Source organism: Martes martes, assembly GCF_963455335.1.
Source record: "Martes martes genome assembly, chromosome: 2".
NCBI classification, from domain to species: Eukaryota; Metazoa; Chordata; class Mammalia; order Carnivora; family Mustelidae; genus Martes; species Martes martes.
In genome coordinates this window covers 80,809,605-80,831,496 of record NC_137889.1, presented here as the reverse complement: position 1 = coordinate 80,831,496, position 21,892 = coordinate 80,809,605, and the positions used below count along the sequence as shown (strand labels likewise).

At 35.9% G+C, this 21,892-nt stretch overlaps 1 protein-coding gene across 1 annotated transcript in view; it reads left to right on the top strand.

Annotated features, from left to right (window-relative positions):
- Positions 1 to 19,063, top strand: part of TMEM144 (transmembrane protein 144) — a 39,012-nt gene extending 19,949 nt beyond the window's left edge. Inside the window, exons 7-12 of the mRNA XM_080797153.1 lie at positions 1,276 to 1,352; positions 3,416 to 3,534; positions 5,908 to 6,027; positions 7,284 to 7,381; positions 10,788 to 10,841; positions 17,528 to 19,063. Coding sequence (XP_080653279.1) covers positions 1,276 to 1,352; positions 3,416 to 3,534; positions 5,908 to 6,027; positions 7,284 to 7,381; positions 10,788 to 10,841; positions 17,528 to 17,611 — 552 coding nt within the window. The 3' untranslated portion in view covers positions 17,612 to 19,063. The remainder of the gene's footprint in view (positions 1 to 1,275; positions 1,353 to 3,415; positions 3,535 to 5,907; positions 6,028 to 7,283; positions 7,382 to 10,787; positions 10,842 to 17,527) is intronic.
- The last annotated feature ends 2,829 nt before the right edge of the window (positions 19,064 to 21,892 follow it).

Below are 21,892 nucleotides of genomic sequence, written 5' to 3'. Positions count from 1 at the left end.
CTCAAACACTTCCTGACCAACCACTCTTCACACCTAGGGAGAAAAATGCAACTCTGAAAAAGATACATAATAGGTTAACTGCCTTAGATTTTTCTAGGCACAGTGGAAGGGTATTAGCAAACCAAATGTAAAGATACATAAACGGGGGGCGCGTGGGTGGCTCAGTGGGTTAAAGCCTCTGCCTTCTGCTAGGGTCATGGTCCCAGGGTCCTGGGATCGAGCCCTGCTCGGGCTCTCTGCTCAGCGGGGAGCCTGCTTCCCCCTCTCTCTCTGCCCGTCTCTCTGCCTCTCTCTGTCAAATAAATAAATAAAATCTTTAAAAAAAAAAAAAGATACATAAACGGCATGATTGGGTAATATGCAGCCATACATTATGAGCTCCTCATCATTGAAAGAAAGCATTGTTGCCAAACTTGCATGAACACATGACAAGTAATTCAAATCCAGTCTCTTAGCTCTTACAAAGGCATCAGGAGAATCACATTAAAGAAATTTCAGCTAAAAGGCAAAGATGATTACATTTGATATTAGAACTATTATAAATTGGCCTATAATTTTTCTTGACTTAGAATATTAACCTAAGGGGCGCCTGGGTGGCTCAGTGGGTTAATGCCTCTGCTTTCGGCTCAGGTCATGGTCCCGGGGTCCTGGGATCGAGCCCCGCATCGGGCTCTCTGCTCAGCGGGGAGCCTGCTTCCTCCTCTCTCTCTCTGTCTGCCTCTCTGCCTACTTGTGATCTCTGTCTGTCAAATAAACAAATAAAATCTTTAAAAAAAAAAAAAAAAAAAAAAAAAAAAGAATATTAACCTAAAAAAGAATCTTAACCTCATCAAGAAACATGGCTGGGAATGTTTTATTAACTAATTCAGTTAAAGAAAACTGAATTTAAAAAGTACCTGTCAATTTTAAGTATCCCATAGAAGAATATGAGTTTTCCTTGGTTCTAATTTTTTTATAGATTATTAAAACATGCAGATGAAACACAAACATTGTTAACTTACGTTACTTTTGATAGGTAAAATATCCATATGTTAAACTGAAAAAATGTAAACAGAAGTTGCCAACTGCCCAACCTTTTCTGAATGAAAGAGTAACAGAATCACAAACGTTCAAGTCTGAAGATAGGCACAGGATCAGAAAGCATAGTGTCACGTGCTCCTATTTTAAAGTCTGTTTGAGAAAGAAAGATTAAAGACATTGAAAATCTTCTTGACACCAGGTTGATTATCAGTTGAATGCTGTTTTTGTTTTGGTTTGTGCCACTATTTTCCATAGGTGGTCAACAACACTCAAGATTCCTGCCCTGACTGTTCCTGGGTGGATAAACTTTCTACAGCACAACAGCGCACAGTGTAAGAAAAGGTTCTGTTACCCTCTTTCATATTTGGGTAAAGCAAGGGTTCCCGGAGTGAAGTGGTAATCATCTAAGTTCAAGAAGCAAATGGTAACATAGGCTTTGACTCTCATAGTTCCATGGTGGACAGACTTTCTTGTCTCCTGCTGAATTTTTAGGTACGGAGGTCCATGATCCCAGTGTTTTGAGAAATTCCTAAGCCACTGTAGTATCTCTAGCCAATAAGTAGCTGACAAAACCAATCTCCTTTTGCAGCACTTTTGTGCCTAAAGTAAAAGAGGTAATACAGGCCACAGCATGTAATAATCAACAGGCTCTCAGCAATTATAGTCAAATTAGGCAATACACTTCTCTAATACTGCTTGGCCTCCACTAGAAATCCCTACACTCATATTAGATGATTTTATAATCTCTAGATATTTATTTTCAAATATAGTAGTAGAATATTTTGGGTCCATAATAGTTATACCCCTCACTATCATAAAGACTGAGTTTGGCTCACCAGCAGCCCCTGTATTTTAGAGTTTCTTATGGTATGTTTTTGGATTAGCAGAGAAATATGGAAATATGGAAGTAGTACCCTGAATTTTACAATTGGTGACTGTTTTGAACTTTATGTGGTGACACACATAAGCGCTTCAAGAATATAAAGCATTTCCTCTGTTAGTATCCACACTAACCTCACAGTGGGGAAGAGGCTGTGCCTGGTGCCTAAGAAATGCTCAATAAATATTTGAATCAATTGAGTGAAGGAATGAGCTCACAAACAAGCTTCAGAAGATAAATACATTGCTGTTTTTGCTTAGAGTAAAACAGATCTCTCAAAAAAAAGGCAACAACAAAAATAAGAACATTTTTTCACAAAGTTTCTCCTTTTAAGGGAATATTTGTTAAGAAAAACATTTTTTATTGTCTCATGATTAGCCAGACCTGGTGTGTTAGTCTGGTCTGTGTCTGGGAGGCCCCTTTCAGGACCATGGAGTCTAGGCTTCCCCATGACACAGGGGTTTCCAGTGTGGATGGAACTGATTGTCAGGTTGGCCCTATGAGTTCCTACTGAAATAGATTTTAAGAATTTATTTTTACAGGGTGCCTGGATGGCTTAATCATTAAGCGCCTGCCTTCAGCTTGGGTCCTGATCTCTGGGTCCCGGGATTAAGACCCCTGTGGGGCTCCTGCTCTGCAGGAAGCCTGCTTCTCCCTCTCCTGCTCCTCCAGTTTGTATTCCTTCTCTCGCTGCCTCTCTCTCTCTCTCTGTCAAACAAATAAAATCTTTAAAAAAAAAATCTTTTTTAAGCTTGGGATGTTTTTTTGTTTGTTTTTGCCTAAAACTCTTTCCCGTTTCATGCCATTGCCCTTAGTATTAAGTTAAAGGGACTGTTCCAAAATATTAATCATCTCTCCCCCAAATTATTGGGAAACTTGCCTCATGCAAACGTAGCGCAAGTCTCAGGAGTCCACATGGTTCCGTGCCTTAAGATGAAATATTTTCTTTTTATGACAGGAAATGTTTTACCCAAAATAGCCAAATTATTTGATTAAATCAGCACCTCCTGACCATACCCTAGTCAACGAAGGCATAGGCAAGTCCAGGGATATCAACAGTTCTTGAACAAACATGCATTTAGTATTTTGTCTATCCTAGCCCTGTACTAGATATTATTGAGTGTTCAAAAAAGAAGCATACGGCATATAGTCAGTCCACAAATAGTTCATATTTAGAGAGCCAAGTTCATTATGCAGACGGTATAATGATAGCGATGGTTACATCTATGTAAGAACAATTTATAATGATAACCCATTATAATTTCTGTAAATTGTATACTTCTAAAACTAGGAAGTGGGGGAAAGAAACTGCACTTTCAGTCCTGATGCTGCTCTGACCCTAGAGGATATTGCATTGACTTTTTGACAGTCACAGAGCTTGAAATAGATGTGTGATTTCTGCATAACTGCCTGTGATTAATACTTAGAAGCATGCTTTAGTTATGATTCCATTTGTGTGTTTGTCAGAAATATTGCTGTGGGCCAAGATTAACAGTGATGTGTTTGTTTTTTAAGGGGTTGCACTCTTGCAGTGATATCTGGAATACTCTATGGATCTACATTTGTGCCCATCATTTATATCAAGGACCACAGCAAAAGAAATGACAGTATATATGCAGGGGCAAGCCAGTATGGTAAGAGTAAAACATTATTTTCCTTTATAAATGAACTCAATACCTGTTTTTCTACTTAAGCATATAAAAAGAATGTGATCATAGTAAATCCTGGTACATAGATTCTACTTACTTTTTCATTGTAAGTGGTAGATTAGAAAACCACAGAAGACTAAAAGTAATAAAGGACTGTTTGAGTCTTTTCATATGATCATCAAAATACAAATATAATCAACTTTATTCTAGTCAGGGTTGATATAGGCTACTGAGATCCTAACACACAGTTCCTGGATTTACAGTAAGATTTGGAGATTATTTTCCAGTTAGGTAATCTCTGAGAAAATATGTATTCTTCTGCTCTTTTAAAAAAAGCTAAAGTGCAGTATGTCCCACTTTAAAATCAAGTAAAGGCCAAAGTATAACCTGCCTAAAGGTCAAAGTATAGCCTCGTCAGAGGATATTGTTTTTTAAAGCATAGAGTAGTATATTGAAAAGCCCAACATAATGCCCCCAGATTATCTCAGTTTCTAGGGATAGATTGAGTCTGTCAGGTATAAACTCAACACCATGTGCAACAGCCCTTGTACAGGCTCCTCAGGAGATGAAAGAAGGTCTACTTCAGGGGTCCTATCATTTTGTTGAAACATGGCTTCCACCCATGAACTCATAAAGGAATGAGATCATAGGTAATAAAGTTCTAAATTGGATGGAACAGAAAATTAATGTGATCTCCATTCAGATAAGGGAGAAATTTGGAAGGCAAAAGTCATGAGGGAGAGACTGACGACAAAACTGGGATTTGAAAGACTTTGAGTGGCTAGACTGTGTAGACACCATTGTTTCTTCGTTCTTTTTTATATTCAGTCCAAATAACATTCAAATCTTTTATGAACTTGTCTTTTTTTTTTAAGATATTCTACAACTACTTTCTGGGTTTTTAGTATTTTCATCTGTAAAGGATAAGAACCAATAAAAATAGAATAACATAAGATAAAAGAGAAGGAAAAACAAGAGTGAAAAAAGTAAAACAGAATCAGGAATGAGTCTAAAAACTGTAACATATTTTTACACTTGCTAGAAATGAGCCATAAATTTGGCTCTAAGATTTCTTATAGACACAAGGGAAATCAAATCTGTCCCACAATTCAGTGAACACAAGATAAAAAGAACTAATCATCCAGGAGTACAGTTGTTCTTGGTCCTGGGCCATAATAAATAATTTCAACAATCTCTTTACATAAATAGTACAATCAATTCTTAGGGACCTTTCTTACGACAACTTTAATGCCATCTAATAGGAACACACTTCATTAAAACATAATTCTAGGGAGGCGCAATTTTTTATTTCATTTATTTAACAAACACATAAGTATTATATGCACTGTGCTAGCACTCTTCTAAGCACATTACAATAATGACTCAGTTGACCCTCATAACAACCTTATTAGTTAGGTACCATTATTATCCTTGTTTTGCATTTGAGAAAATTTAGACTGTGAGACATTAGGTAATTTGCCCAATTCTCAAAATTAGCAAGTAGTGGATTGCAGATCCCACTCATGTGGTATGTGCTTTTATTAACGATGTTATGCTGTTCTTTGTGGTAGTTCATATGCATGTTCTTATATGATCCAGAAGTAGGGTTTAAGATTTTAGAAGAACAGACACACTGGTTGACCTTCAAGCTTTTCTCCTTAAACATGACCCCTCACCTTTGCCAGAATTTCCTTTGAGAGAAACATTGAGTCTAGTATGACTTTCCCAGCCAAGAATCTATCATATACCCATCTGTATGACTAAAGGACAGTCTGCTCAAAGAGTCGGTGCAGTTGGGGTTTCTCAGATATTATACCACCATCATGTGTCATTAACTCCTCCATGTAATGAGGCCTATAGTAAACAACTAAATAAAACCCTCTTTGAGATAACTTCCTGAATATCCTCCCATATAGTTGTCATCTGCAACAGAGATGCTCATCTCCAGATTGGTCACCATATAAAATTAGCACTCTCCCGTATTTTTCACACTACCCCCACTACTGTCTACTTGGAGATTTGCTACATTGGCATTAGTAAAATTAAGCCTGAAACCTATTTTTAAAAAGAAGATGGCTTTCACATAATATTTATAGTTTATCTTTCCAAGATAACCATTAAAATCAGCCTTCTAGATCTGATTATAGTAACTAATTTACTACTTAATATTTTTAAATTTTATATGTTAATTAAAATTCTTTATAAACAGCATGTAGAAACCTAAGATCATAAAATATGATTAATAGTTCCTTTACTTTTAAGGTTAATTTTGGTGAGTTTGTTTTATTTTTGGAACCCTAAATATATCTGAAGTGAATAAAAGGATACATTTGAGAGTCTTATGGTCTGTATTTTCAGATTTAGACTACGTTTTTGCACACTTCAGTGGCATCTTTTTTACAAGCACAGTCTACTTTCTGGCCTACTGTATAGCCATGAAAAATAACCTTAAGCTATATCCTGAAGCAGTCTTGCCAGGTAAGAATATTTACCACAAAAAAATCTTCTTGCTCTGTGAAAGTATTCTCTACTCACTTAGCTTGAATAATCATCTCCTGGAAACCAAGCCACCCTCTGTGTCTGTGTCTGTGTATATATGTTCATTCCCTAGTTGCTCTGGCCCAACTCACCAGTAAATGTGAAAGATTTAAAAACCATGAAACTTGATATGAAATGCCAGTTATTATAGAACCTGAAACTTGAAAAATGAATCTAAGGTGATTTTCTATGCCAAAATACCTTGTGTATTGACCATCAGACTCTATTATTTCTTCTTCATTTTCTAAGGATGCTTATTAAAAGTCAGAGTCAATAGAACTTTGTAGTCACATAGGTAAACAAACATTTTGTCTGAAAAGGAAGGAGAAATTCGTTTTGGAGTCTGAAAAGGATATATGATAAATGCACATGCTTCGGACTTAATCCATTGGGCACTGGTGGTAAAAAAAATATATATAGTTTCTTACTTTTTAGGAGTTTGCCATAAAGCAATATGGAATATAAGTCCACAAGGAAAAAATTTTAAGAACAAAATAAAGCATATGTCAGAGATTCATTTTGAATACCTGATTTGTTTAGGTCAAAGTATGCCCGTATACCATTATAAAAAATGGTAGAGTATTTTTTGAACACCTAGATAAGTATCCTGAAAATTTTATCTGGTATTTCCATTCAAATTCTAGGGCTTTTTTTTTTCCCCCCCTTAAATGATGTTCTCAGAGCATGCCCAGATCCAGTATCTTCCCTAGGTCCCTCTCCACTACCAAATCTTTATCTCAACTACAACTTTGGGTATTTTATTTAATGTCAATAAACTGAAAAGGTTGATAATTATACCCACAGCCATCAAGAAGAAAAAAAAATGACTCGGTTTCCAAATGGATACTGAAACCATGTTGGCCAAATATGTCGATAAGAATGCTTTGATAGGGGGCGCCTGGGTGGTTCAGCGGGTTAAGCCTCTGCTTTCAGCTGAGGTCATGATCTGAGGGTCCTGGGATGGAGCCCCACATCGGGCTCTCTGCTCAGCAGGGAGCCTGCTTCCCCCCTCTCTCTCTGCCTGCCTCTCTGCCTACTTGTGATCTCTCTCTCTGTGTCAAATAAATAAATCTAAAAAAAAAAAAAAAAAAGAATGCGTTGATATGAGCACTTTAATATTCCCACTGTATCTAGAGTGTGGACTTTTCAGGAGAGGAACATGGCTTGTAAGTGTACGCTATTTACGTGTGTTTCAGGATTCCTGTCAGGAATTCTTTGGGCAATAGCCACCTGCTGTTGGTTCATAGCTAACCATGCTCTCAGTGCTGTGGTCAGTTTTCCGATAATTACTGCTGTAAGTAGCTGAATGCTTTTCCAAATTGTTTTTCAAATGTAAATCTGATATCTCTGAAGCATTTTTAGTGCATCACTGGGGACTATCATGGAGTTCGATTTTTCAGGAGTACAGTTTGTATGACAGATTCATGTAGATTCACCAACACTCTCTCATCTCACGTCCCTAATTGCTCAGGAAACATCACTAACTTCATTTTAGCAGGTTTGTTCATCCTTGATATTCTTGCAGTTTTTGTCTGGTCATTTTACTTACTGTCATTTTGGATACATTGTAATTTTCTGTTTATAACAATACTTATCTCTATGTAATATTTACAAATTAAAAATGCTTTTGTGTATATTCTGACGCTTGAATCTCTTGACAACCTTGTGAGACAGAAAGGACTTCAGACTCCTCATATGGTCCTTCGGTATTTTTAAAGGCTTTCAGAAAGTTCTAAAGCAAACTGTTGTCTCTGGTTGAGTTATGTGATTAAACATTAAGTTTTGCTTTGTGTTTACAACAGGGAGTAAATACAATGGGGTAGTAATTCTTTTTAACTGGTAACATTATTTCTTCAGAAGATATTATTTATTTTCTAGCACTAAATTCTTAATAGAATGTACCATATGGGGCCTTTTACAGGGGACACTGAATAACAATAAATACTATTTCTTAAAAAAAAAAAAAAAACTTGTAATGGACAAGATTTGGTTTTTCTGTCACTGTTTCTTGTATTAAATTATGGTAAAGACTTAGGATAAAACATTAATGCCTAATTCCGTGGAAATAAATTGCTGAGGTAGGTGAAGTATGGGCAGAGAGTTGATGGGAGTAATCACCGTGGCTCTTGGAGACTTGCCTGTCAGATGAACTATTCTCCAGCCACTGTGATGTAAACACAGTCTTCTCACCCACCAGGTTTAGCTTCTTTTGGTGCTTGGGGATTGTTACCTATGAAAAACAGGTGTTTCTGGGACTTGAGGGAATTGGGAAAAATTGGTATTATGTTCTTGCTTGGTTTTATTTTTGTTATTCTAGTCAAGAACAACATTTTCCACATGCAGAAAAGATCCAGTCTTTTCTTCAAGGAACTTACATTCTTCTTTATTTCTTGAGAGAATTGGATTTTTTTTTTAACATCAACTTTTTTTGGTGGAAAATTTTAAACATACCCATCATCTAGCTTCAACAATGATAAATATGATCAATTTTATTTTATCAAAAGAGCACATTTTTTGTTATTCTAGCAGCACTGTTCTTCCCAGGTACATATATTTCCACTGTTATATACCCATTGATAGCTAGATTGTGAATTTCTTGCAGGTAGCATCTATAGTTTATTACAAATAACATTTAATTAAAAAGGAGAGAGAGAAAGGAAGGAAGGAAGGAAGGAAGGGCGGGAAAGGGAGGGAGGGAGGAAGGAAGGAGAGGAGGAAATGGAATGGGAGGGAAATGGGAGGAGAGGAGGGAAGGGATGGGGAGGGAAAAGAAAGAAAGGAAACAGAAGAAAGGATGTAGCAGCAACAAGGGCTTGATACCTCTGCTCCAAGTCTTCGCTGATAAATCTAAAAGCTAACTCAGTTTATCCAGAAGTTCAGCTTCTCAAGGTGGCTCAAGCTCACCTTGTTTTCAAAGGCTCATTTACAAATATGTAATTTATATTCATTTCGCGAAAGGAAAATACGCAATCCTAATTGCCAAAACAACTATGTCTCTTATCTAAGATGTCCTTCCTAGTTGGCTCTCTAGCCTGAATCAAAGAGCTTTGACCTGTGCTTGTTTTACTTTTAGCAAAGCACCACTTTCTATAACCACATTACTCCTCACAATAACCCTTAGACCATGTCTAAAGTAATATTTAGGAAATGATCAGCCAAAAAGCCCCAAAGGTCAGTGATACCTTTTGGCATTGTCTTCTATCATGTTCTCTGAAGAGAAATAAATTTCCAGATTAGAGAGGATAAAATTCTTGAGCGATTGGCCTGATAACATTAGTATTATATTCCCTTTTCTATTGTTTCCTTCCATCCTGTCCAAAGTCAGTATGGAATTGCCTAAAGGACACAGATGCTTCTTGTTTGGTTTGGATTTTGAGGCTTAACATCTTACGTCATTGATAAAAGACAGTTCCTTTGACCTATTTCTCTGGGGCTTTTGATGTTGAATTTTCCAGACACTGATAAACAGAGAGTAATGTATTTTTATTGCTTCGCTTACATGCCTGGAGTGGAGTCAAACTTTGTTGACCCAGTCATGTAGACAGTTGGGAGTAGTGGAGGGTGAAAAATCTGTTGCAATTGTTTATGAGAAACCCTTCCAGAGTTTGTGCAGGGCTTGAAAAGGAATCATAAAAATGCTGATACAATACACTTTCTCCACAAAGACCATGATTAATCCAAATACCAATTTTTTTTCCTTCTCAGCTAAAAAAAGTTAATAAACTTGAATAGCTTCAAGTTTCAAACTGCAGAATCATTCTTTCTTTCCACCTCGTTTCTTCTCATTTACCTTTCCTAGATTATTTCATTCCTGAATGAAATTCAGGAATTTATTATTTATTTTTATTTTTAATAAAAATTTAATTTATTATTATTCTTGAATAAACCTTTTGTTTATTTTTCCTTACATGGCTTTTCTGTCATCCTATAATACTGTCTTTAGCATCCATTAGAGTTTAATGTCAGTCAAGTCCACCACCATGCAATAGTACCAGTTTTAGAATTTTTTTAAAGTACAGTATTTGACAGGTCCAAAAGAACATACTACAGTTTCTTCAGTTATGAGATTGCTATATGGCAAATAAAGTTATAAATTATTCCCACACTTTGGGGGCACCTAGGTGGCTCAGTCGGTTAAATGTCTGCCTTCAGTTCAGGTCATGATCCCAGGGTCCTGGGATCGAGTCCCACTCCAGATTCCCTGTTTTGTAGGGAGTCTGCTTCTCCCTCTCCAACTCCCCCCTTCTCATTCTCTCTCTCTCCCTATATCTCTCTCTCAAATAAATAAATAAAATTTTTAAGATAAATTATTCTTACACTTTCTCCTATTAATCCCATTTCTAGTGTCCTAAGCTCACTAGAAAAAAAAATAAATCATTTGCTTATTAAAATTTACTATAAATAGATCACATTTATTAAAGTAAATCACATAATAATATGACATCATCAATGTAATAAATATGAAAACTATAAAGAAACAAGAAAAATCTTTATTTTTTTACTGACTGCTACCTTAGTTTAACGTTGAGTTAGTGTTGAGATTATGAATAGCTTTCCCTGACAATACTGTTATACTGTTTTTACAGTAGAAAGTTATTCAATGGAAGTATTAAGTCAGCTCTCCAATATACTATATTTATGTAGAGTACAGGTCACAGAAAAAGTAACCAATTTAATTACAGTTTTTCTTTTTATTCAAGGGTCCAGGATTTATAGCTGCAATGTGGGGTGTCTTCATGTTTAAGGAAATACAGGTATGTATAAGAAAGGGGGCAGATTAAGAAAACAGGTATAGAGCCAGGTAAGAAAGGTATTTCATACTACGTTTGTGTCATTTTCTGAAAACTGTATGTGACCCCTAAGCACTTCTGCCTCAGATGTTCAAAATGTTATCATCCCTAACAAGGAAAGAAAATACTAAAGATATGATAAGTATTATGAAACGTGTTTCTCTCCACCCCAGTACCCATTGAGAAAATTATTTAGTTGACATTTTATTTCCCATAAGAGATTTTGGTTACATAATCCAATAAAACATGATAGAGGGAAATTTTATTTAATGTAAAATGTGATACATAAACAAGATGAAAGTTTTTTTATCCTAAAGATTAAAATATCCTTGAGGTAAATGGAATTTGGGAATAAATTCTTCTGTTGGTTCTCATGCCTCCCAAAGGCCTCCATATTAAACCAGCAATTTTACAGGAAAATAGTATGGTAGCAGGTGACTACTACCCCTTCTCTTTCAAGTGTAAATGATAGTGATTTAAAATTTCATTTATTAAATAGCTCTAGGATGTGTGTGTGTATTTTCGCTAAAACTTGTTTTTAGGGACGCTTGGCTGGCTCAGCTGGTGGAGTATAGGACTCTCGATCTTCAGGTTGTAGATTGGGTGTAGAGGTCGCTTAAAAACAAAATACTTTTTCAAATATTTTTAATTGTGTTAGAATTTTTCCCATTAACCTTTTATTTGAGGAATATATGTGAATAGTATTTTGAAATAGTTTTTATTATAAATATATATAAATCAAAGACAGTCTGTCAAGGTAGCATAGATATATTTTCTGTCTTCATATGCAGCTGTAATAACAAATAATTCCTGCTTCTAAAAAGATCTGATGTTTCTAATCTCTGGGAACCAAAAAGCAACCTGTGTACCTGGATAATTCTTAAAATGATTATTCAATTTTAGATTTAAAATATCATTTCATTTATCCTAAATGAAATGTTTTGATTTAGAAAGCCATAATTTGATAACACAGGATTCTCAGACTTAAAAAATAATAAATTTGCTTAGGATATATGCACCAAGATCTTAATTTTTGTACTTTTTAAAATACAAAAGACAACTTAAAAACATTTGTAGACCCATAAACTGCTTCCATCCACATTTCTCATTTCTTTTAGTTAGGGTTGCTTTCCACAAAAAATAATTATATGTCCAAAACATGCCATAATCTCTTTGTAAATATTTCATCTGCCTCCCAAAGGATAATTATTGCTATTTAAGAATTGGGTTTAAAAAAAAAAAAGAATTGGGTTTTTATTAATCAGTATAACATCCTGAAGCCTTAGAAAATCACAAGTGAGCATAGCTTATTTGCAGTTACAGACAGAAAGATACACAAAGAATAGATTTAATATAAAGGATTTGAAAATTCTTCTAGTCACTACTACTGTATTAATTATACAAACTTAAAAAACCCACTTCCGTAGTTATAAAAACTTGAGAGAGAGAGAACCTCTAGCCATTCAGCCTTATGGTAATTCCTGAGTCCTCTAAAATGATACTAAAAGTCATTTAAAGAAACCTTTTTTTTAAAGGCACCTATAAAAAGACAGCTCAGATCAAATAGAGAAGAATTTTCTTAAAATGATAAGCCATGACCAAGTAGGGCTTAATTCAGGAGTGCCAGGAAAGTTTATAATACACAAATTAATCAGAATATTATATTAGGTAAACAGAAAAACTATGTGATAATATATATTCAAAAGACATATGCTGAAATTAAAAACCAGTTTTTAATTAAGAGAAAACCTCTTAGAAGTGCTACAAATAGGAGAAATCTGTCTATCAAAAACAATAGGAAACACATAGCTAAGATAAAACCTGAAAGTTCTCTCCCAATTATACCTCAGTAAAGCTGAGGAAAAAAGTTCGCTGTAAGTTGAAAGTCAAAGATTTCTCCATATTATTGAGTATTTTCTGGAGATCCTAGCCAGTATGGTAAAATAAAATTAAGAAAGAAGAGAAATAGGTGTAGGAAAGAAAAATGAGAAAACTGTCATTTGCATGTAACACTATCTGCTTTAGAAATCTAAGTGAATCAGCTGAAAATCTTGAGATCTAATAAGATCATTTGGTAAGTTCTGAAATAGGATAAATATAAAATCAAATGCTTTTTAATATGCCACCAATAACCAATTTTAAAAAGGAAAATAAGGGAAACTGGATGGTTAAGTAGGTTAAGTGTCTGGCTCTTGACTTCAGCTCAGGTCATAATCTCAGGGTCCTGGGATGGAGTCCCATGTAGGGTTCTGCACTTAGCGGCGGGGGGTCTACTTGAGGATTCTCTGTCTCCCTCTCCCTCTGCACTTTCCCCTGCTAGTTCTCTCTTTCTCTCTCAAATACGTAAATAAATCTTTTTCAGGAAATGAAAATAAATGCTATTAAAAATTACAAAAATTATAAAAATATAAGAAAATAATCAACAAGGAATTGCTAGATTTAGAAAATCATTCACTTCACCACAGAAGTTTCCTATAGAACGTAAGAAAATATCAGAACAAATGGGGAAGCTTACCACATTCCTGACGGAGCAACTCACTATTGTTAGTAGGCAGTTGTTTCCAATTACATTCAGTGTGATTCCAACAAAATTCCCATGGAGTTCTATCTGGAATTTTGAAAGTATGTTCTAAACTTTGGCCAAGTTTGTATGTAAAAGTAAAGAGAAAGAAGAGCAAGCTGGAAGCAAAGAATGACTTTTATTGACTTCTAGACTTAAAACAAAACAAAACAACAACAACAAAAAAAAAACCCTACTTACACATCTGTCTACAAACAAAACTTAAGAAATATCCAGTGAGGGCGCCTGGGTGGCTCAGTGGGTTAAAGCCTCTGCCTTCTGTTCAGGTCATGATCCCAGGGTGCTGGGATGGAGCCTGGGCTCTCTGCTCAGCAGGGAGCCTGCTTCCTCCTTTCTCTCTGCCTGCCTCTCTGCCTAGTTGTGATCTCTGTCAAGTGAATAAATAAAATCTTTTAAAAAAAATTAAAAAAAGAAATATCCAGTGAGACTTGTAATAAAGTGCAGGTGCCTAATTGCCTCTTAACAGGCAGTTTAAAGGCAAGTTTTAAATACTCTACATGCCAACTCCTTTAAGAAAAAGCTATGAACTAAACACTGAAACCAAAATCCTATTGGAATTTTTTTTAAGATTTTACTTATTTGAGAGAGAGAGAGAAGGCAGAAGCAGGGGGAGCAGCAGGCAGAGGGAGAAGCAGGATCCCCACTGAAAGCCCAATGTGGAACTCCAACCCATGATCATGACCTGAGTGGAAGGCAGTCATTTAACCAACTGAGCCACCCAGGCGCCCCCTATCAGAATTTTTTTAATTATTTTTAATTATTAATTATTAATTAAATTAATTGTTTTAATAATTATAAATTAATTATAATTATAAATTAATTATTAATTAAATTAATTAATTATTAATTATTTTTCTTAGAAACAAGATAAGACCCTAGAGGAAAACAAAAGCAAAACATGTATCTTTCCTTTTAGGCCCTATTAGTTATGTCTTGAAGCAGTACTTGAAGACACATATTTGAAAGTCTACAACCTACAGCAGTAAAAGCTTAATCTGAGATCCACGCACTTTTTGTGCTAAAGAGTTTTAATGATTTTAGTTAGTCTCAATGCCATCCAGGCACCAGTTGGAGGCTTTTCCACTTTCCACAATGCTCTTTTATATCTGGTATTTGTTCATCTTTGGGAAGTTTGTTTTAGAATTTTACTTTTAGCTATTTTAAGCTAAATGTACATTATTATCTTTAGAAACAAACTTCAGACACAATGTCTACAGAAGTAACAATGCGGGGAATTATAGGTCAGTAGCTACTCCCAGATAAAGAATGGGATTATCTGTTATCTTAGTAGCTGTTTCAGAGATCCAAGTTTAAAACTTTTTGCTTTGGGGAGAATGTTAGCATGATCTTTCTAAGTGTTAATATTCACTCTTGACAAAGGGAAAATATTGCTATCGCCCAAATATAATCAGTCTTTGTCTTTAGGAGACTGGGCAGTTTAGACAGATTCTTAACCTCAAAGGGGAAAAATATTTTAATCTCTGAGAACATCATTCTTCTGACTACATAGATAATTATTAGGTTGTATAAAGTTGTATACATAATTAGGTTGTATAAAGTGCTGATAATTGTTTTTCTTTTTTTTTAAAGGTTTTATTTATTTAACAGAGAGAGAGACAGCGAGAAAGGGAACACAAGCAGGGAAGTGGGAGAGGGAGAAGCAGGACTCCTGCTGAGCAGGGAGCCCAGTGCAGGGCTTGATCCCAGGACCCTGGGATCGTGACCTGAGCCAAAGGCAGATGCTTAATGACTGAGCCACCCAGGCACCCCTATTTTTCTTATTTAAGTCATTGTATCAATTCTCTAATTCACAAAGGAGATTTGGGAATCACCTGATTATATTCCTTCTTTGAGCAAATAATTGAGTGCCTACTCTCCATCAGTGCCGATATCTAGGTAAAGGTTGCAGTCTTTAAAACTGACAAGATGTCAGGGAAACTTAAAGCTCAGAAGGAGAGAGAGAGAGAGAGAAAGAGAGATGTGTGAGAGTGTGTGTGTGTGTGTGTGCGCGCGCGCACGTGCGCACACGTAAATAAGCTGCTCTGTACTTGGCAAGGCTTTGTGGTGCTTTCATTTGTGGAACTTGCATTAGACTGACTTCTGGTAGTACTCACACTCACAGTGAATCAGAAACTTCAGTTGGCCCCAGCCCAACTTAAAAGACCTCTCCCTGTCATCAAATACAGATCATTTAATCCATTTTCCCCCCAATTCTTTATGAAGTTGAAGAAAAAAGATACGAGCTTTTGGAATTTCAGCTATGTATTAATTGATATTAGTGTTAGTAAGAGATAAAAATAATAATATATGATTTGACTGTCAAGAGATCTCAATGTTGTTTTAGAATTTTATCTGAAGTTAGGGAGGTACTGGTCCTGTTTTACTTTGTAATGTTCAAACCTTGCCTTAGAGCATCAGGACTCACAATTAAAGAGGGACATAGCGTGACAACCATTCAGATGGAAACAGCCAGGGAGCCTGAAACTATTTCATATGAAACATGGTCAAAGAAGCTAAAATAATGATCCAGAAAATATAAGCTTTAAGAGCATAAGACAGTTATTTTTTTTAATATTTGAGGGTTTATCTTGTGGGATAGAGATTAAAATCGGTCTATCTGTACCCGTGGAGATAGATAGAACTTACAGTAAATAGGAACACCTGGGTGTCTCAGTTGGTTAAGCATCTGCCTTTGGCTCAGGTCATGATCTCAGGATCCTGGGATCAACCCCCACATCAGGCTTCCTGCTCAGTGGGGAGTCTGCTTCTCCCTCTCCCTCTGCCCCTCTACAACGTTCATGCTCCTTCCTTCTCTCTCAAATAAAAAAATAAATTTTTGAGAAGGAGAACTTAAAGTAAATAAAATATCTCTACTTAACACAGAAAGATACTTCTTTGTTAGGGACACTGGAGTGGACTGTCAGTTAAGCATCCAAGTCTTGGTTTCAGCTCAGGTCATGGTCTCAGGGTAATGAGATGGAGCCTGGTGGTCGAACACTGAACGCAGCGGGGAATCTTTTTGAGATTCTCTCTCTCCCTCTGCTCCTTCCCTCTCTCTAAAATAAATAAATAAATCGTGTAAAAAAAAAAAAAAAAAGATACTTCTTTGTTAATCAAAGATGGACTGGCTGCATTGGGAAGTAGTTGTCAGTGTTTCTTGTCTTTAAGACCAGTGCACATACCCATAGCTGGGCAAAGCAAACTTAGTCTCTGTTTCTTCCTCACCCTTCAGATCCATCTCTGTCTCTCCATCTGCACCTCAGCACCTTTGCCCAGGAAGGCTGTCGTTGCCTCCTTCATCATCTCCTTACACCCATTCTGGACCCCTCCAATCTGTTCACCATCTTCAAAAAAAAGGTGGACTTTATGAAATGTGAATCCCATCTTTTCACCACATCCAGCTGCCTGTTTCTTTAATGTCTTCCCATTGATTGGAAAAATAAAACCCCAAAGTGTACGTGGACTGTGAGATCCCCATAAGCTCTGACCATAGCTCTCCAACCTGGTTTTGCTCCGTTTGACTCCCATAATCTGTGGGCACACTGCCTTCCTTTCAATCCCTGGCAAGTATCACACTTAATCTTAACAACAGAGATTTGCACATAAAATTCCTTCTACCTGGAACCCCTACTTGTTTCCCTACCCGATTAATTGGTACTTACGGTTAGAAGCTTAACTCCTCACCCTCCAGACCAGCCTCACTAAGATTCCTTTGTAACCTCCCTCAGAAACAATCATGGTCATTTACTTAACACTCCTCTAGCTTCATGGCATTCTTTCTGTGATGATTAACTTCTATCTCCCATCTGGGCACATTTCCTCACCATTTTAACTCCAGCACATATTGCTGCAAAGTGGGTGCCCACATGTATTTACTGAGTGGGTGAATTAGGAAGGTTCTAATGGGTTTTCAAGAGGCTCTGGTTGATTATTTGGTGGGATAGCAAAAGGCATACAGGTGGCTAGAGCAGGTGGTTAGTAAGGTCCCTAGAAATCTTGACATTCTGTGTTTTCTGCATGTTTGATTCACGTTTCCTTAATTACACTTACTTTTTTTTTAATTATTCAGGGTCTACAAAACTACCTATTGATGATATTTGCATTTTTCATCATCTTGACTGGAGCATTATGCACGGCTTTCTCTAAAATCTAACAATCACAAAACCAGCAGATGGCAGCAGTGGGTAAGAGAACGCTGCTACAGGACTTGAGTGATTATGCTGAGAAGAGAGTTCATTTTCTTCCAGCAAAGGGATCTCAACCCGTCTTGGACTGGGTAAATGATTTTTTTTTTTCCACAAACGTGAGAATAAAGGAGAACTAAGTTTCAGTCAAGTAAAAAAATGGAAAATTCTTCTAATGAACTATTTATGACGGTAGGACTTTACTGGGTGACTAAAATGTCTGCCTTCTTACAGCATTTTAGCCAAGAGTGCTCCTTTACCACAATACACACTCGGTGTGGCATAATCAGCAAAACAGTGTGAAGTTCATATACACAAAGAATTTTGTACATGTCCAAGTTTCCAACGTATTACCCTCGTTAATGAAGAGAGGCAGAAAAATGTTAGGGAGAGAAATGGGGAGAATACCTACCTTAAAATAGAATTAGACTCCAAAGCTATCTAGATCCTTTGCCAGAAAAAGTAAATGTCAGAGTTAGTAATTGAATATGGAAAAGGCCATTTCATTTTTTGCCCAAACTTATTTTTACTTCAAATTAATATTGCTCAACTCTACGTCATCCCCTCATCTTAGCTCAAATGCTTTTGATTATCTTCAGATAAAATGCATCTTCAGAGAACAAAAATTTCCAACCATTGAGAATATGTGTCTAATACACATACAGACATATGCAGGTAGACACACATAAATACACACACGTATATGTCTGTATGATTCTAAACTTGGGGGGAATTCTAGAGTTGCTATAGTGAGGGTCCAGCTTATTAGAGTAAGAATTTGCAGGGGTCAAACACTTTGTATGTAAAATTTATTATTTTTCTGAACTTTTCTAAAATCCCTTTTGAAACTGGAAGTTTTCTTCCTGTTTTAACTTTTGGTTTCCATTAGGGAAAGAAAGTTAACGGACATGTTATTTTTACATGTATATCAAAAGAGACAGAATAACATTCTGCTTATGTATTTGTACTCTAGTACTAACCCAGATGGGTTTCATCTTCATTGTATGACTTTGAAGAAGTTCCTGAGCCCCCTGTATCAGATTCCTCATCTAAAAATGGACATAATGATAATGATAATGGTTATTGTAAGGCTCAAATTAATTAAAATCCATAACATGTTCATGAGTATCTGGCACTTGGTAACATTGTATAATTTTTAGTTATAATTATTATCTACTGTTTGAGAAAGAAGATGTGTCTATAGATTGGAAGATATTTTGTAAGAGCTACTGGCCTCACCACCAACTCATCCAAACAACTAATTATTATTCATTCCTCTATTTGAGTGCAATTTAAATAATGATACTAGAATCTCTATTTCATTGACTTCTTTGATTGTAACACCTTACCAAAAATCATTTGAATTTTAACCTGAAGTATCATTAATTATGTTGATAACTTTAAATAAATTGACATGACACAAAAGCTATTTTGCTTACTTGAATATATTTTCAAATTTCATATTGATAGCATTTAATTATTCTGTAGTTGAGAATGCCAATTTATATGCAAAATTTTAAATGTGAAGTAAAGCAATTGCAGAAGAAAAATGAGGAGAAAATCTTATTACCACTGTACAGTTTCTGCTACCACACAGTGCTTTTAGTGTTAGTAAGAGGTAAGGCGGGGGGGGAGATGGAGGGGGAGACAAGCTTTTCAAAATGGTTACCATGTAGAAAACTTGCTATGTAAAGGTTAGTCTAAATAAGTGATTACCAAATTTCTACTTTCTTTGCTTAATTTAAGAAATTAACACCTATTTCTCCAGAACTTTTGAGGCTTTGTTTTTCCTTCCTAGTATGGTCAGATTCTTGTGTTTTAACTTTTTCTTGCTTCACCTTCTGTCTCTGTGTACAGAGAAGGCACTACCTTAAGTAGGGGAGTGGCAGCCCAATTAGGCCAGCATCCAGATTATGGGAATTGTTTATTATCAAAATAAAAACTCCTAACTTCTCAAAATTCCTAATGGGTTTTATGGAATTAATAGTACAACATTTCCCCAGAGCTAACAAATCTCCATTTATTCCTCTTGTATTCGTTTATTTGTACTACCTATATGTATCAATATTTGTGAGCTGAAAAACACATTGAGTGTTTGCCCATTTTGCTGTTTCTTCAATGTATAAAGATTAACATGATTCCTATTACTACATCTTTACAAGAAGTAGAAATCCTCTGATTAGCATTTTGTTATATTTTAATTTCAACTTCTCCTTCGTCACATTTTCATGAACAGCAACATCAAAGAATAATTAGGCATTCTAGTTGGTTGAATATGGCTCCCCCCAAAATATGTCTAAGACCTAATTTCCAATACCTGTGAGTATTACCTTATTTGGAAATAGGGTCTTTGCAGATGTAATTAAATTAAGGATCTCAAGATGTGATCATCTTGGATTTAGGATGGACTCAAAATCCAATGACTAGTATCCTTATAAGAGAAAAGAAAGATAATGTTTGATACAGAAACATGAGAAGAAAGCCACATGAAGATGGAGGCAGAGATGTGGGTGATATAACTACAACCCAAGGAAAGTCAAGGATTGTGGGGAGACACTGAGCTAGGAGGCAGGCATGGAAAGTGGTTCTCCTTCAGATCTCCTGAAGGAACCAACCATGCCAGACTTTTAGCCACTAACTGAGAAAATAAATTTCTGTTGTTTTAAGCATTCAAGTTTGTGATAATTTATTGTCTCGTCCCTAGGAAACTAATCCAATGAGCATACAAAATAAGACACACAAGTGCAACCCACAACCTTTAATATGAGCAATACTACTATCCAGATAAAGATGTTGGCCAAGCTGCAAGGCAAACACAGAATAAGTAGAAAAATTACACGTTGTGAAGGTCTCAAAAAGTGGCTTTTTGTCTTAACAAAGTTGAGTATTTCATCTTTGGATAATACAGGATGGGGCATACCTCTCTTCCTCTATAAAATGCAATAGAATATGTCAGGTGATTTTGTTTGTTTATATTTAAGAAAGAAAAGAACCAAATGATCTGGAATATTGTATAAAGCATTTTAGGCATACATCTCTGTATAGAAAAAGCTGTGACAGGAATTAGATAAAAGGAGTAGGATTTTTTTTTTAAGTTTCTTGATATTGATGGGAAGATTCTTCTTGCAGACAAAGGACATCAGAGCTAAATCTGTTGTTTTTTAGCTACTGAAGTCTTCAGGAGGGAATGTACTCACTTTTTGTTGAAAACAACAGTTAAACTCCTATCTCTTTAAGCATCCTGAGGAAAGTAAAAAATGAAATTGAACAGAGAATTTTAATATGTGTGTTTTAACTTACTTATCACTTTTTACAGTGATGCTACTGGATTCTTCATATACTTAACTCACATGATTATGGAGGTTGAGAAATCTTAAGATCTGCAGTTGGCAATCTGGAGATCTGGGAGAGCTCATGCTATAGTTACAGTCCAAGTCAAAAACCTGAGAAGGAGAAGCATTGATGGTGGAAACTGCTGTCTGCATTTGAAAGCCTAAGAACCAGGATAGCCAATGCTCTAAATTCTACTCTGATTCCAGGGTCCTCCAAAGGCAGGAAAAAAACCACATTCCAGCTTAAAGACATTCAGGCTGGCAGTGAATTCACTCTTATTCAGCCTTTAATGAATTGGATGAGGCCTCTGACATGAGGAGGTCAATCTGTTTTACTTGGTATACCAATTCACATGTTAATCTCTTCCAGAAACACTCTCATACACACACCAGCAATAATGTTTAACCAAACACCTGGACACCCTGCGGCCCAGTCAAGTTGACACATACAGTTAACTATCACAAGTATGGTAACGCATTTTGTGGTAATTAGCTCTTTAACCATAAAAAGAATTTGAGTTTAAACCCTTAAGTACACTGCTTGGTATTACTATTCTGTGAAGATTGTTTTATAATGTGTCTGAGACTATAGTAAAAACATGTTTATTATAAATACACAGAAGAATGTGGAATTCTTGGGAAGTTTTCCTCTGGGTTATACCTGATCTCACAGTAATTAGAATTTCACTTGCTTATATTGAAGTCAAATTAAGCAAAGGTGTTGGAAGCAGAAAAGTAAGGAACCTAAAAAAAAATATGGTGAGAACGTTTTAAAAAATTACACACAGTCTGAAGAAGGAAACAATATAGCCTTTCCACATACATAATGTATTTCTCGATTGAAACATGACATATTGCTCTTGAAAGACTAAGTAAAGTAAGTTGTCATTTACTTGACTGGATACAGCATTATGAGTT